The sequence below is a fragment of the Galeopterus variegatus genome, unplaced genomic scaffold (assembly GCF_000696425.1).
Source record: "Galeopterus variegatus unplaced genomic scaffold, G_variegatus-3.0.2 Scaffold9889, whole genome shotgun sequence".
Taxonomy (NCBI): Eukaryota; Metazoa; Chordata; class Mammalia; order Dermoptera; family Cynocephalidae; genus Galeopterus; species Galeopterus variegatus.
Genome location: NW_007736000.1, coordinates 3,918 through 22,003, shown reverse-complemented (window position 1 = coordinate 22,003; position 18,086 = coordinate 3,918). Strand labels below are relative to the sequence as shown.

General features: G+C 37.1%; 1 protein-coding gene across 2 annotated transcripts in view; it reads right to left on the bottom strand.

Annotated features, from left to right (window-relative positions):
• The window catches only part of LOC103609646 (disintegrin and metalloproteinase domain-containing protein 18-like), a 51,988-nt gene extending 37,163 nt beyond the window's left edge, over positions 1-14,825 (bottom strand). For both annotated transcript variants that reach the window (XM_008593947.1, XM_008593946.1), the window contains exons 1-3: positions 14,723-14,825; positions 14,182-14,264; positions 573-628 (exon numbers count right to left, since the gene is read on the bottom strand). In XM_008593947.1, coding sequence (XP_008592169.1) covers positions 573-628; positions 14,182-14,264; positions 14,723-14,780 — 197 coding nt within the window. In that variant the 5' untranslated portion in view covers positions 14,781-14,825. The remainder of the gene's footprint in view (positions 1-572; positions 629-14,181; positions 14,265-14,722) is intronic.
• Between the last annotated feature and the right edge of the window lie 3,261 nt (positions 14,826-18,086).

Genomic DNA, 18,086 nt, shown 5'->3' with positions numbered 1-18,086 from the left:
AGACCGGTTCCCGCTCAATGGCTGAGCACGGTGCGGGCGCAGCACCGAGGGTTGCGATCCCATTGCCAGTCCCCGGTACAGGTGCAACACCGAGGGTTGCGATCCCGTTACCAGTCAGTAAAAAAGACAAAAAGGAAAAAAAAAATCATATAAATATGTAAAATGACACATGCGAGGGTTGCGATCCCGTTACCAGTCAGTAAAAAAGACAAAAAGGAAAAAAAAATCATATAAATATGTAAAATGACACAAGCATATTAAAAAAATTAAACATGGACAAATAAAAAGTGTACCCTTAATTGCTGCACTTGTTACATAAGCTATAATGTAGAGTAATTTTTATTTATCAGACATACATTAATATTTGCATCATTAAATTAGAATTTTGCTAGACTATTAGATTTAAAATTTCAAAATGAAGAGCTGAAACTTAAGTCTAACACAAATAACAAAGAATGTATAAAATGTTAAACATATATAACATGGATGCCTTGGTTAAGCTCAGTTTATGGTAGTGACTGTAAAAATGTAAGACACCAAAAACAGCTATATTAAAAAAAGTAGTCACTTACTGTTTTGTGAGTAGGAGAGAATATGTTTTCCCCTCAATTTTGATTAAATAAGTGACCTGTAGCAAAGTAATCAGAGAAAAAATAATTGTTAGAAGTTCTAAATTTTAAAAAAGTAAAAAACCATAATTTTTAAAAATGTATATACTCTATCATATTAACATAGATTATATCCTGCATGTGTCAAAGTTGGAATGTATGACAGAATTACCCATAATTAATAATGATTAATTATGACAATTAAATAAGATTGATTCTAATCATTTCCAAACTAAGAGCATTAGTTTGGCATTTATTAGGTATTATAATGAGATTTGAATTTAAAATAAAGATTACATCTAAAAATGCTGAGTAATCATTGAAAAATTTTGAATTTTGTTATTTTTTCTACTTTGCAGTTTCCAGTACACATAAACTGAAAATCACAACAACACAGATTTCCTGTTGTGAGTGAAGGAATTACCCTCACAGCTGCCAGAAATACGACCCAGAGAGAGTTCTCATGTACCTGACTTCTTTAAGAATTACCTCAGCTAAAGAGGGTCACCTCATACAGAGTCACGACTTTCTGGGACAGTACGCATTTAATTAAAAGCCCATCCATTAATGGAGTCTTGGTGCTACTGACAACAGATTTAGTATGATGTTATAAAAAGATTTAGTGTGTTGATATCTTCACAATCAATTGATCTCTGCATTAATGTCCCTTTTATCTCTAGAAGTGCTTCTTTTTATGACATTTACTTTATTTTTTCTAACTTTATTGAGATATGCCTGGCAAAGTTTGTATATATTTAAGGTGTACATAAGATGTATAACATGTCGTTTGGACATCCACATCCGTTGTGAAATGATTATAACTATCACCTCACAAAGTAAGAACACTTGAGATCTATCTTCTTAGCAAATTTCAAGTAAAACAGTACATTATTATTAACTATAGTCGCCATGCTGTACATTAGCTCTCTCAAAGTTATTTATCTTATAACTAAAATTTGTACCCTTTGACCTACATCTTCCCATTTCACTCACCCCTCCAGGCACTTTCTGTTACTATGCATTTGACTTTGTTTGTTTTATTTTGATATCACACATAAGTGAGATCATGTAGCATTTCTCTTTTTGCTTCTGGCTTGTTTCACTCAATGCAATGTTCTCCAGATACATCTGTGTTGTCACAATGGCAGATGGAAGGATGTCCTTTCCTTGTTTTGTAAGCTGAATAATGTTTCATTGTCTGTCTGTCTATCTATATATCTATCTACACTTTTTAATCAATTCACTAGTTGATGAACACCATACCATTTTGATTATGATAACTGTGTAATATAATGTATTTTTCTTGTGTATATTTAAGGTGTACATGATGTTTAATATACTTAATATACATATAGCTGGTGAAGTTATTACTATAGTCAAGCAAATTAACAGATGCATCATCCTAATACGATACTTTTTCTAATCTCTATTTTTTTGGTGGTAGGAGTATCTAAAATGTATTCTCTTGGCAAATTACTAGTATCCAACATAATATTATTAACTGTGGTTCTCAGATTGTACATTGGACCTCTTAGACATATTCCTCCCATGTAACTACAGCTCTGCACCCTCTGATCTACATCTCTCCATCACCCCGTCCATTCTTCTCTCTCCGTTGAGCCCCTGATAATCACTGTTTTTCTTCTTGTTCCTATCTACAGAATTTTTTTTCAGATTGCATGCATAGGTGAGATGACACAGCATTTTCCTTTCTGTGTCTGGATTATGTCACTCAGCATAATGTCCTCTAGTTTTATCCAAGTTGTCACAAGTGGAAGAATCTCTGTTTTCACAGCTGAAAAATATTGCATTGTACCTGTACACCACCATTTCTCTATCCATTCACCTGCCAGTACATACTTTGGTTGTTTTTATATCTTGGCTACTGTGAATAATGCTTCAATAAACATGGGAGTGCAGATATCTTCATGATGTAGTAATTTTATTTAAATATAATTTAAATTCAAGAAGTGTGATGCTTTCAGATTTTTTTTCAGGAGTGCTTTAGCTACTTACAGTTTTTGTGTTTTCATAAAAAAATTTTAGTTTCGTTTTTCTGTTTCTGTAAAAAATGCCATTGAAATTTTGAATCTTTAAATCACTTTGGATGGTATGAACATTTTAATAATATTGTTTCATCCAATCCATAAATAAGGAGTATCCTTCCATTTGTTTATATCTTTAACTTCATTTAACAATTTACATTTTAAAGTTTTCAGTGTACTACTAGTTATTCTACTCTCTCATTTATTTTTTACTGAAACATAATTGGTTATACATATTTGCAGGGTACAGAGTTGACTATCAGTATCTCTCACCTTCTTAGTTAAATTTATTCCTAAATGTTTTACTATTTTTTGATGCTCTTGTAAATGGCTGTCTTCTTAATTTCTTTTTCAGATAGTTTATTGTTAGTGTATGTATTAGTCCATTTCTGTTGCTTATAACAAAATACCTGGAACTGGGTAATTTGGAAAGAAAACAAAATTTAATGTTACAGTTTCTGAGGCTGATTTCAGATAGTTTATTGTTAGTGTATGTATTAGTCCATTTCTGTTGCTTATAACAAAATACCCGGAACTGGGTAATTTGGAAAGAAAACAAAATTTAATGTTAGTTTCTGAGGCTGGGAAGTCCAATGTCCATCTGGTGGTGGCAACAGTGACCCAGGGGCCTCACATTGCAAGATGGTGGAAGCAGAGAGAGCAGAGAGAGAGAAAGGCAGACTCTCCTCTTCTTTTAAAACCCCCAGAACCACGCCCCTGACCACCATTTCTAATCCTGTCACTACTGCACAGTCCTACAATCTAATCACCTCTTCAAGCTCCACCTTTCAATGACCATAATAGGATTTCCCAGCTTCTTAACAGTCACAGTGGGGGCCAGTTTCTAATACATAAAACTTGGGGACACAATTCAAGCCTCAGTGAGTTTGGGGGGGGACATAATTCAATCCACTGTAGTGTATAAAAACACAACCAATTTTGCTTTATGCTGATTTTGTATGCTACAACTTTACTGAATTCATTTCTTTCTAACAGTTTTTATGTATAATATTTAGGATTTGGTATGTTTAAAATTACGTCATATGAAAACAGAGATAATTTTACTTCTTCACTTCAAATTTGGAGGCAATTTATTCCTTTTTATTTTTTCTAATAATTCCAGCCAGCACTTTCACTGCAATGTTAAACAGAAGTGGTAAGAGTGGGCACTCCTGTGTTTTTCCTGATCTCACAGAAAAAGCTTTCATCTTTTTAATATTGAGTATGATGTTAGCTGTGAGCTTCGCATATATGGCCTTTATTGTTTTGAGTACAATAAAGTACATTCCTTCTATTGTTAATTTGTTGAGGATTTTTATTAAGGATATTAAATCTTATCCAAATCTTTTTATGCATCTACTTAGAGAATAATATATTTTCATCCTTCATACTGTTAATGTGGTACACACATTTACTGATTTGCATATGTTAAACATTCTTGAATCTCAGAAATAAACTCTACTTGACTGGGATGTATAATCTCTTTAATGTGCTGTTAAATTTGGTAGCATTTTCTTGAGAACTTTTGTATCTGTTTGTCCATCACAAATATTGGCCCATAACTGTTTTTCTTGTAGTATCCTGGTCTGGCCTAGTTATCAGAATAATGTTGCTTGTCTCATAAAATAACTTTGGAAGTGTTCTTTCCTTTTTAATTTTTTGGAGAATTCTGAAAAGAACTGGTATTAATTCTTTTTTAAATGTGTGGTAGAATTCACCAGCAAAGACATCTGATCCTGGACTTTACTTTATCAGGAGTATTCGATTACTGATTTTTTCCTTGTTATTGGTCTGTACAGATTTTATATTTCTTCATAATTTAGTCTTGGTAGACTGTATGTTGGAATGTTATCCATTTCTTCTAATTTGTCAAATTTGTTGGTATATAATTGTTCACAACAATCTCTTATGATCATTTTACTTGCAAGTGTCAGCTGTAATGTCACCTTTTTTATTTCTGATATTATTTATTTGAGTCTTTTCTTCCTAGTTAATCCAGCTAAAGGTTTGTCAATTTTATCTTTTTTTATAAAAAACACTTACTTTTGTTGACCTATTACATCATTGTTCTACTCTATATTTCATTTATTTTTTTATTGAAACATAATTGATTATATATATTTGCAAGGTACAGAGTTGACTATCAGTACAATATGTGATGATCAAATCAGGACAGTTAGTAATTGATCTATTTCATTTATTTATGCTCTATTATTTCCTTCCTCCTACTGATTTTGGGCCTAGTTCTTTTTCTAGTTTTTTTGAAGAATAAAGTTAGGATGTTTATTTGCAAACTTTCTTTTTTCATTTATTTAGGCATTTATCATTACACATTTCCTTCCAATAATTGCTTTTTGCTTCATCATTTACGTTTTCATATGTTATGTTTCCATTTTCATTTATCTCAAAATATTTTTAATTACCCATTTGTCTTCCTCTTTGACCCACTGGTTGTTCAAGAGGGTATTGTTTAATCTCCACATATTTCAGAATTTTTCAGTTTTCTTCCTGCTATCTACTTCTAATTTGAAACCATTGTGGTTGGAAAAAATGCTTGACATGGTTACAAAATTTTAAAATCTGTTAAAACTTGTTTTGTGAACTAACATATTATCTAACCCAGAGAATTTTCCGTACACACTTGAGAAGAATGTGTATTCCGTTGCTGTTGTGTGGAACGTTCTGTATATGTCTCTTAGGTCCATTTGTTCTAAAGTGTATTTTAAGCGTAAGGTTCTCCTACTGGTTGCCATCTACTGTTTAAACTGGGGTCTGAAGTGCCCTAACAGTATTGTTGTCTCTTTCTCCCTTCAGATCTATTTAAATTTACTTCATACAAGTAGTTGCTTTGATGATGGCTGCATGTATATTTACAACGTTATATCCTCTTCATTAGTTGACCCCTTTAACATTATATAATGACCTTCTTTATCTATCTCTTTTTTAAACTTCTCATTTTGTTATAGTATTGCTTTTCTATTTTTGTTAAATTGTTTTCTCTTTTAGCTTGATGAGCTTCTTTTGAACAATTATTTTGAAATATTTCAGGTAATTTTTAGATCTTTATTTCTTTCGGGTAAGTTACTTGAAGTTTATTGGGTTTTTTGTGAGTGTGTGGTGTAATGTTTTTCTCATTCTTTGTGATCCTTTCAGCCTTTTGTAGTTGCCTGCACATTTGAAGAAACAGTTACCTTTTTCAGATTTTATGAACTGCTTTTTGTAGAAAAATACCTTTGTTTTGGAGGGTGAAAAGGGTATACTAAAGTACCAGGCATCAAGTGTAGGGACCTGAAGCAGCTTTGAATCCTGGAGGGGCATCGTGTCTCATTGGCTCAGGCAGCTGGGATCTGTGAATTCAGCAACACCCTGGTCCTTGAAATGGAGAGCTGTGAGGGGTTCTAGGGCTTTTGGTTAACACATCAGTGCCTCTTGGTCCAGCAGCAAGGAACTGGGGCTGGTAACAATGAGGGCCAGCCTCAGGGGCTGGCTCTAGGCAAGTATGATGGTAGGGTTGACTGCAGGCACATATGTAGTTATGGGGGCTGAAGCTGATATCATGCATGCACACAGCTGTAGGGACCAGCTGTGTGTACAAGTGCAGCTGTGGCGGCCAGCAATGTGAATTAATGCTGGCTACATGTGGGGTACACATACTGCTGTGGGGTACAGGGCTTGCCACATGCCTTCTTGCAGCTGCACAAGCCACATGGCATTGAGAGCCTTGATGGGCAATAGGTCCTGGGCCATTTGCAGGCACATGTGTTTGCCTACCTGGGTCCCTGAGTCAGAATACCTGTGATAGAATGGGCTGTGGTGGGCCCAAGAAGTGGAGAGAAAAAAGGGTGGCAGCTAAGAAAGTTGAAGTCTGCAAAATCAAAAAATTCTGCCATTGGCTTCAAAAGTTTGGGTTCATTTGTGGCTGTGGTTACTGTTGGTATTCCCAGTGACAAAACCTTCTGGGTCCTCTGTGGAGCCAAATGCTGGAATTGATGGTGTCAAAAGCTGAGGATGTGGGGCCCTCAGTGATGAAAGTTGTGGGAGGTGTGCAGCTGCCATGAGGGTTGTTGAGGTCCTTCAGTGGTGAAAACTCCTGGGGTCCTCTGCAGAGCAGGATGCTGTGATTGCGATAGCACCTATCACATGGCTGATACTGACAGCCTCTAGCTTTTTCTGATTGTTTTTACCCTTTTTCTGTTTAACCACATTTCTACAGATGTTCACTACACTGTAACCTCAGCAAACTGAGTGAGATAAAACCAAAGTGTGTCCTTGGAGCAGTGCTCCAAAATGATGGGGAAGCTGATCCACCCAGCTCTCCTTTCCTTTGTGAGATATTTGTTTGCCGGGGTGTTCCCTATTGTAGACCTAACACCACATGAATGCTGCAAAAGCTTCTGGCTTCTATCTTCCAAAGCAGTAGGTCCAACCACACTAGTGGTCAATTTAGCCACTGCTGGAGCAACTGGAGTAGCCAGGGTATGGGGAGCAGCAACTCAAGGTGGCCCTGGGTAGCAAGCCCACGGAAGGTGCCTTGGACTTGTACCCCAACACTTACTGTCTTCTAAGGCCTCCACATCTGTTATGGGTTAGGGTTAGGGTTAGGGTTAGGTATTTGTTATAAGCAACACCCTACTTCTGGTACCAATTTTCTGTATTAGTCATTTTCTGTTGTTGACCACAGAATATCTGAAACTGGGTAATTTATAAAGAAACGAAATTTGTTGCTCACAGTTTTGGAGGCTGGGAAATCCAAAATCCAGGGAAAACATCTGGTGAGGTGATTCTACAGCAATGCAGGGGCTGTGGGCAGGACCCTGCACCTCTAGGAGAAATGCTGGTTCATTCTGAAGCTCCTCAGATGGAATGGGCTACTTTGGGCAAGGTTGGTGAGGTCTTGCACCCCCAAGAGAGTCACTGGAGTGTTCTCCAACTCCTCAGCTGGGGTGGGTAGCTCTGGGTGGGTTTGCTGGAGCTATTTTTGGAACTCTTTGCCCCAAGGAAAGTAATATAGGTGCTCCACTGAAGAGAGCAAGGCTGCCAGTAGTGGCAGAAAGCCCCAACTGGCCAGCTCTCAGGCTCTGGAATGTGCTAGCATTGGTTCCCTTTGTCTCAGAGATGGCCTCTGCACTATGCTGGACTGCTTGTTCCCAGGGGAGCAGGGCACTGCATGGGTTCAGGTGCTGACATTACGATGTAATGAGGGGGGCCTCAGGAATGTGAAGATGCTGGGGCTATTGGTCCTTAGGGCAAAGTAAACTCTGGTGTTGGCTCTGACTCCACAATGGCAATGGATTGTGGCAGCCTGGGACCTGTGGGGTGGGAGAGCTCAGGGTGAATTCCTTCCCTGGAAAAATGCAGTCGTGTGGGCCCCAAGCAGCAGCCTATTCTGGGCTCACAGCCTGCAAGGTATGTGTGGCTCTCTTGTAGATTGGATTGCAGCCATCCATGTTGGAAGTATGGACTGGTAGAAATTTTTTTCTGCTTCCTTTTTCTTCATAGTAGGGAGTCTTCCCTGGCTCCAAGTCAATCTAGTTGGATGCTTCACTGGTCTCTCTACATTGCTATCCTGAGTTTCTGAGCCTCAGGGGGCCTTCTTCACTCTTCTTCTGAATTCCAGTGTTTTATCCTAGACACCCTATTCAAAGTGTGATTATCCACTTGTTATCTGGAACTTTCTTTGTGGCAAAGGCAAGAGCAGGGTGCCTCTAGTCATGTATCAGCACAAGATGCTGCTATCTATCCTGGTAATATTCTTGTTCTGTATTGTACTTTGTCTCATATTAATTTATCCACTCTGGCTTTCTTTTGATTAAAATATTTGGCAATTCTTTTGTTTTTAATCCACTTGTGACATATTTAAAAGTCACAGCTTGTAAACAGCTTTCAATATTTTTAATCAAACATGACAGTCTCTGACTTTACTTGTAAAATGTTTACTTTTAGTAAAATGTATTATATTAATGTGTAAGCCTACTTCTTGCTGCTTGTTTTTGACATATTGTGTCTGTTCTTTCCTTTTTTTCCCTATCTTTTCCTGTAGTTTTGGAGTGCTAATCATATCAATATAAACTTATGGTTTTAATATAAACACACATGCATATTTATACACATCCGCACACATATGTTCTCACCCTATAACTGTGTATTGTTTGTGTGTGTAGACACACACATTTTCTAGGTAGGGCCACCGAACAACAGCAGAAGCAGGACGTCCAGTAGAATTAGCACACCTAACATACAGAGATTGGATTCCAAATACCCACCAGTAGGAGACAGGCTCTTTAACTGAGAAATGCTTGAAATGCAATCAATGAGAGAGACTGCAATAGCAAAAGAGGAAACATGCAAAGAACTAAAGGATGTAAAAGAATCAAAAGGCATACAGAAATAACAAAAAGATGATAGGTTTACACCAAGTGTTTCAGAATTAAATTTGTAATTACAAATGTTCCCACAAAAGAATCTCTGGAGGGCCCCCAGGGTGAATTTTAATAAACATTTAAAGAAGGAAAAAACAGTGATTTACAGAAACTCAGTGCTATGGGTCAAACGTATCCCCCAAAAGTTCACCTATTGGAAACTTGATCCCCATTGTGACAGTGTTAAGAGAGTGGGAAATCCAATTACAGTAATTGAGAGGTGGGGCCTTGAAGAGGTGATTAGATAGTGAGGCCTGTGCCCTCCTGAACAAATTGATCCATTCATGGAGTAATGGGCATGATTCTGATGGCTTTGAAAGGAGAGCAAGTGAACAGATCAGCTCTCTTGCTCATCCTAGTCTCGCTGGTGGACACCTGTCATGAAGGCCCTCACCAGATGTATTACTTGGACCTTGGACTACCTAGCCTCCAAACTAAGAAGTAAATTTCATTTCTTTATAAATTACCCAGTGTCTGATATCCTGTTACAACTAACAGAAATGACTGGACTGGCCCGGTGGCGCACTTGGTTGAGTGCGGCGCTTGGGAGCACGGCGGCGCTCCCGCCGAGGGTTCAGATCCCATATAGAGACCGGTCCGCTCACTGGCTGAGCGTGGTGCGGGCGCGACACCGAGGGTTGCGATCCCGTTACCGGTCATGAAAAAAAAGACAAAAAAAGGAAAGCCCATATAGAGACCGGTCCGCTCACTGGCTGAGCGTGGTGCGGGCGCGACACCGAGGGTTGCAATCCTGTTACCGGTCATGAAAAAAAAGACAAAAAAAGGAAAGAAAAAAAAAAAGAAATGACTAATATGCCCAGTGAATACAGAAAGTTAAAACATTCCCCAATTAATTTTATGAAATAGCACAATCCAGCTATTACAAGAAGACAATTCTATTCTAAGAAAGTAAAACACTTCTCATGATCAAAATTTCAAAGTTCTAAACAAAATAATAGCAAACTAAATCCGACAAATATAAAATATACCATAATATACACAGGGGGGTTTATCCCAGGAATTGAAGGCTGATTCACTACACTGACAGAAAAACACACACAGACACACACACATATGAGTGCATGTACACCCATCTAAAAAGTTTTTTAAAATAAAAAACTTTTATAAGTCACTTACGAAACCTATAACCATCATACATATTTTTAAAATATGAGTTTTCCCCTGAAGTAAAAGCAAAACAAAACAAAAAACAATCAAAAATCATGGATAAACTAGATGAACTATTACTTGCTACTCAACATAGTATGGGAGTTCCTGGACAGTACAAAAAAAAACCCCACTAAAACTGAGAAAAAGAAACAAAATGGTCCTTATTTTCAAATAATGAGTGTAATATATTTTAAAAAGTCAAAGAAAACAGCAGAAAATTATTAACAATATTGATTCATCATTTGCAAGACTATATATATAGGTAAATATACAAAATATATTGTATTTCTATAAAATGACAATTAAACAATTGGGAAAAAACTTCATAAATACTATTTGCCATAGCATCAGAAAACATACAAATATATGCAGAGCCTCTACAATCAAAACCATAAAAATGGCAGGGAAAAATTGAATAAAACAAATAAATGGAAAAGATATGTTAAGTTCATGAATTGGAAAGCTCAATATTATTGAGATTTCATTTGAATCAAACTTTATTTGTAGATGGAATGTTATCAGATGTAGAACCCCAGCAAGCTATTTGTAAAATTTCAAGATAATTTTAAATTTTTATGTAAAAATGCAAATAGTTTAAAATAACCAAAATAATTCTGAAGAACAAAAATTAGGAAGATTTTAAATACCAATTTTGACAGTGTACTAGAAACAATGATAATTCAGATAGTGTATCATTTGTGTAAAAACAATTACATCAGTTGGAAAGAATTGAGGGTCTAGAAATAAATCCATTAAAAATACTTTTTTCCCCCGAACAGTATTGTGTATTTAAATCTACAAGAAAAGAATGGTATTTTAAATAAATGAAGCTAAGTAAATAGCTATACATATAAAAATAAAGTCCCATGACCCTCATCCCATATCATCAAAAAATATTTAGAGATGGTTATAGACATAAATACCAAAAATAAAACTATGAAGTTTCTGGAAGAAAATATACTAGAATATTTCCACACTTTATGTTGGCAAATAATTCTTAAATAGAAGATACAAAGAATAGTAATAAATAAACATTTGATTAAATGGATACACTTACAATTAAAAACTTTTGTTCATCCTAAGACACCATCAAAAAACTTAAAAGGCAACTCCCAGACTGAAGAATTTAATTTGCAGTTTATCCTAACTGGCCCAAAAATATTCAACAAGTCCCGCATTGCAACTATTGATCATGGGATACAAAATTATTTTTTTAAAAAGGAACAAAAGTATCATATTGCAAACAATAGCAAGAGATTGAGAATGCCAAGTGTCAGCAAGGATATGCAACAACTAAAACTCTCATGTATTGCTAGTGAAAAGGTAAAATACTATAACCACTTTAGGAGATAATTTACCAGATTTCTATAAATATAAAACTTCACTTACTCCATACACTAGCATTTTGCTATTAGAAATATATGCATGAAAGCACATGTCAATGCAAAACTTGTTTTTTTATAGCAGATTTATTCATAATATTTACAAACCGGAGGTAATGTACAATAACAGGTGATTAACTCAATTTTTAGGATACTAGACAGCTATAAAATGAATGAAAATACTTGATACCTGGAACAGCATAGATGAATCTCAAAAATAGTAGGCTCATAGAAAGAAACCAGACACACACAAAAAGTACCACTCCATGATCCCTTTCATATGAAGTTTAAAATGACAGAATAGTGAAGTTGGGTATTGACAGAAAAAGGCAAAAGAACTTTCTGAGGGGTCTGATTTGGGTAAGTGCACATAGCAGTTTAGATATGCAAAATTCAAATTTGTGCATTTTGATAAAATTAGATACCTTTGTGTAGAGGATTCATAAAGCAAATGTATTTCACAGGGCCTGGTTTTCCAAAGCCTTGCAGTTTCAAATACTGACCATGCAAAGGACAAGAAATTTTCCTCAGGCTATAAGGTCTCTGGTGTAAGATAAAGATTTGTGGCACAGCAAGGTTGCTGGCTCAAGGACAGACTAGTTACTGATTGTTATGTAATGATACTGAGAAATTGCTGTAAAAAAGGAATGTTTGCTGAGATCAGGCTTTTGTTAATGGCTCACTTAATTGCCTTACTGGAATGTCACCTGGCTTGTTTCATTGAAAGTTACCAGCCTATATTTTTAAACTATAACCCCACCTATGTTCTCTTCCTGTAACTTCCTGGTCTGGAGAATAAATGCAGGAAGAGAACCCCAATTTGGGGTTAATTTCCCAAAGAAGGGCTGCCTCTCACTTGAGTGTTCTGGGGAAGTTAACCACTTTGGGGCTTCTCACTGCTCAGAGGAGATGGGCTTTGAGTAATCCTTTGTGGCTCCATCACCCAGGGAAAGTGGGGTGACAAATCCGTGAGGGCAAAGCAACACATTTGTCTAAAATTGGTATAGCCCGTGGGTGGGGGGATAGAATTTCAACAATGTTTCACTTTTTTTTAAATAGGGTATAAGTATTAATGCTGTTTATTTCATTTTATGTCAGCTTTGTTAAGATATTTTTATAAATTTAAGTATTTAGTTTAAATTACAATTTATTGGCATACTTTTCTTCATGATTCTATTTATTCTTATGAATATGTCTCATTTCAACTACATATTTTTTCCTCTTTCCATTTTCCTTAGTTTATCAACCAAAAAGAAAAGTCTTTTATATTCTTTTCAGATACCAACCTTTAATATTGTGAATCCAGGCTAATTTAACTAATTTTCTCTTTCATTAATTCTACATCTTAATTTTAGTAGCATTTTTTTTAAAAAAAAAAAAAACCTCTCTAGATATCTATGGTTTTGGTGTAATAACTTTAATAAACACATAATCATTCTCTTTTTGTTTTGGGGTTTTTTTGTTTGTTTGTTTCCAGAAAGTAAGACAGTCGGATTACTGAGACTATAAAACCTGCCTTACCGTCTAAGAGTTTTTCAGATGACAATTCAATATTCTTCTTAGAATATTACAAACAAAATACCTTTCTTACAAACAAAGTGCTCTAACCAAAACTGCTAATTCTTACAAAAAGGGAAGACAAAATCAATAAGAAGTTAACAAAAAAAATTAATTCACTCTCTACATAAAAAGGCAAATCATCTTAAAAGTTAATTTAAAAATACCAGTTAAAAGTGAGATTTTGTGATGCTCACACTAGTGGAGATGAGGCTCAGGAAAATGTGCATCACTCTTTGGTAATAGACTTTCAAGTCTAATGTAAGGCAACTTTCTGGAAGATGTTTTGCAATATTTACGACACTTTTTACATGGCTTGCCCATTGATCACATGGAGGTGACTATCAAAGAAGGTTTATGAAACTACGTATATGTCAAAAGTTTGATAAGGTACATGGTGTTACATCCATACAGTAACATATCATGCAGTTATGAGAATAACAGAGCCATATTTATTATCTGAAAAAAAAATCCTAACAATAAATAAATGACAAAGCCAATAACACTCACATATGATCATTAAAAATATGTGTGTGTGTGCATGTCCAAATATTCATTTAGTTCAAATTTTCTATCTTTAGAAACTAGGGTGGACATTCACTTCACCACCACTCTGTACTGTCTAGATTTAATTTTACAAAGTACATGCTTTACTATTTTCATCAGATTAAAAGTATTACTTTATTTTTACAAAGCATTTATATACGTAGGCATCAAGAGATTCTTTAAATAGTGTCATTTTAATCATGTTACTAGGTAAATAGTATGACCTCACTTATGTAAAAATACATATTTTAAGGTACATGATTTCTAAGAGTCCAGTAATTTGAGAAATAAAACAAATGAAACACCTGCTCTCACTCAGACCAAATGACTCTTGAGCCCAGTAAATCAACACAAACAATATCTCACAAAGTGATGTGTATGAATTGATTGGGGCCCTGTGGTCCAGCAGAAATAAAACACCTAAAAATTTTTAAATAATTGATTTCTTAGTTACATGCGTTTCTGAAGCGTCCTCATCACTGGCGTTTGTCCGCGTCCTCTGCGGCACCGTCACCTGCAGAAGGGCTGCTTCAGAATCTGCAGTGAGGAAGACACGTGAACGTTCCCCAGTGAGCAGCGTCCTCCCTCCCACCTGTGGCTCACTCATCACTTTTTGAACGTCCACGCCCCACGCGCACGTGCGCAGACGCTCCTGGGGGGTGGGAGCATCCGGGGCACAGCCCAGGCTCACCTGGGGCTCCGAGTGGGAGGAGAAGTGGGGGCTGTGGGTCTCGACCCTATGCAGGCGCCCGACGTCACCCACCTCCCCAGGAGGCCGAGTCCCCTCGTGGAGGTCGGGTCGGGTCAGCGAGGGACAACGGCCCCGGTTCTGCCCGGAGCCCTCTGACCCCAGGCCCAGCAGAACCCCTGCCGCTCTGCGGTCTGGACCTGGACGTCCCTCCCAGCCCGGCCTGGGCTCCTGGAGCAGGCGGGCGACACCCTCCTCTCCGTGGGCCTGTCGCAGGCGTCCCTCCCGGCGGCGGGGCCTCACTCACGGTGGCCCGCGGAGATCAGCCGGCCCAGGCCCGAGAGGAGCAGCAGGAGACACAGCATCGCGGGGCTGGGCCGCGGCGGGGACTGTTGGGCCTGAACGGCGGCAGCTCGCGGCCCGATAGGGCGGAGGGCGCAGTCCCAGAGGCGCCGCCCACAGCCCTGCGGAAGCGCGTGGGGCCGCCGCCTCTGCGCTGCTGGGCTATATTTTCCAAAACGTTGACGCTGAAGACACGTTCTGGGGTAACATAGCGGTTATAAAGCACATTTTTGTCCTCTAGGCCACGTGCTGCCGAGGTTCCTGACTGTGCTGATGTCCCACGTCACTGCTTTCTGGTACTACAGGGAATTACTGTAGGGAAGGAAAACAGCAGTTCGCAGTATGTTTGGTGACCTCAAACTGCCTGTTTTAACTGTAACTACTTCTGGTTTTGTACTTTTAATCTCAGGTGAAAAAACAGGCAAACACACACTAAAAAATAAGAAATTGTTTTATAGAAAAGTTTACTTCTCAGACAACTGCGAAGTCCAAATAAATGCTAAATATAAATATCTGTATGTGTGTGATTACTGTAGTATTAGTGGCTTAAGGATCAGGCAAACACTAATGACAACTATGACATGACTCTAAAAACAATCAAAATCCTTTGATTTATTCAGTTTTGTACACTTTCATTTCTTAGAAAAACCTATGGCTGACGGAGACTGAGTAAAATGCTAGGCATAAATTTTTCCCATTCACTATGGAGTACACAAATGGAAAGTCAATATACTGAACGTGGAAAGAACCTCATTTTGTATCTTAATATACAGGTTGATGACTTGCCTAGTCTTAACTTTTTTTGTACAATTTATTTATTATTTATTTATTTATTTATTTGTTGTATTTTATTTTATCAATATACAATGTAATTTTCATGTCCCTTTACCGAATCTTCCCTCCCTCCCCCCATCAGCATCATATCTGTTCCTTTGTCTTAAGTTCAAGGAATTGTGATTGTCATCTACCCTGTCCCCCCCATTTGTTTGTGTATTGATTTATTTATTTTTAGCTCCCACAAATAAGTGACAACATGTGGCATTTCTCTTTCTGTGCCTGACTTATTTCACTTAATATAATTTTTTTCTGAGTCCATCCATGTTGCTCTAACGGCAATATTTCACTCTTTTTTATAGCTGAGTAGTATTCCATTGTGTAGGTATACCACATTTTCCATATCCACTCATCTGATGATGGACAATTAAGCTGGTTCCAACTCTTGGCTATTGTAAATAATGCTGCAATGAACATTGGGGAACAGGTATACCTTTGACTTGATGATTTCCATTCCTCTGGGTCAGAGTGAGGATAGCTGTGGAATAGCTGGGTCATATGGTAGATCTATCTGTAATTGTTTGAGGAACCTCCATACAACTTTCCATAAAGGCTGCACCATTTTGCAGTCCCACCAACAGTGTATAAGGGTTCCTTTTTCTCCGCATCCTTAACAGCATTTATCATTCACAATCTTTTGGATATTAGCCATCCTAACTGGAGTGAGATGGTATCTCAAAGTGGTTCTGATTTGCATTTACTGAATGCTGAGTAATGTTGAACATTTTTCATGTGTCTGTTGGACATTAATATATGTTCCTTTGAGATATGCCTATTCAGCTCATTTGCTCAGTTTATAGTTGCATTACTTGTTTTTTTGCTGTTGTTTGAGTTCCTTGTGTATTCTGGATATTAATCCTTTGTCAGATGTATATTTTGCAAATATTTTCTCCCACTCTGTTGGTTGTCTTTTAACTCTGTTAATTGTTTCTTTTGCTGTGCAGAAGCTTTTTAGTTTGATATAATCCCATTTATTTATTTTTCCTTTGGTTGACCATACTTTGGGTGTCATATTCATTGAGTCTGTGCCCAATCCTACTTCCTTGAGTGTTTCTCGTATGTTTTATTTAAAGAGTTGTATTCTTTCAGGGTGTATATTTAATTCTTTAATCCGTTTTGAGTTGATTTTGGTATATGGTGAAAGATGTGGGTACAGTTTCATTCTCCAGCATATGGATATCCAGTTTTCCCAGCACCATTTGCTGAATAGGCAGTCTCTTCCCCAGTGTGTAGACTTGCTGCCTTTGTCAAGGATCAGATGGCTGTAGGTGTATGGGTTGATTTTTGGATTCTCTATTCTATTCCATTGATATGTGTGTCTGTTTTTATGCCGGTACCATGCTGTTTTGCTTATCATAGCTTTGTAGTATAGTTTAAAGTCAGATAGTGTTATGCCTCCAGCCCTATTTTTTTTGCTCAGAATTGTATTGGCAACTCATGGTCTTTCATTGTTCCATATAAATGTTATGATAGTTTTTTCCAGTTCAGAGAAAAATGTTATTGGAATTTTGATGGAGATTGCATTGAATTTGTAGATCACTTTGGTTAGTATGGGCATTTTCCCAATGTTAATTCTTCCAATCCAAGAGCATGGGATATATTTCCATCTTCTTGTATCCTCTTTAATATCTCTCAACAGTGATTTGTAGTTCTCATTATAGAGATTTTTCACATCCTTGGTTAACTTTATTCCTAAGTATTTTATTTTTTGTTGGCTATTGCAAATGGGCTAGCTTTCCTGATTTCTTCTTCTGCATGTTCACTGTTGGAGTATAGAACTGCTACCAATTTCTCTGTGTTGATTTTGTATCCTGAAACTTTGCTAAAATCATTTTTCGACTCCAAGAGGTTTTTTTTGTTCTTTTTGTAAAGGCTTTAGGCTTTTCAATATATAGGATCATGTCATCTGCAAACAGGGACAGTTTGACTTCATCTTTTCCAATCTGGATGCTCTTTATTTCCTTCTATTCTCTGATTGCTCTGGCTAGTACTTCCAACGCTATGTTGAGTAGGAGTGGTGAGAGTGGGTATCCTTGTGTAGTTCCTGTTCTTAAGGGAAAAGTTTTCAGTTTTTTCCCATTCAGGATGATTTTGGCAGTGGGTTTATCATATATGGCTTTAATTATGTTGAGATACTTTCCATCTATACCTAACTTGTAGAGAGTCTTTATCAGGAACGAATGTCAAATTTTGTCAAATGCTTTTTCAGCATCTATGGAGATGATCATATTGTCCTTGTATTTGATTTTATTGATGTGGTGTATCACATTTCTTGATTTGCGTATGTTGAACCAACCCTGCATCCCTGGGATTAATCCCAGTTATCATGGTATAAAATTTTGTGTATGTGTTGTTGTATTCTGTTCGCTAATATTTTATTGGGGATTTTTGCATCTATATTTGTCGGGTCCGCCGCCAGCCAACCCGTACAGTCCTAGCCTCATTCCTTCTGGTGAGCGAGCAAACGGCCCGGATTACTCTTTCCCTCCTGTCCC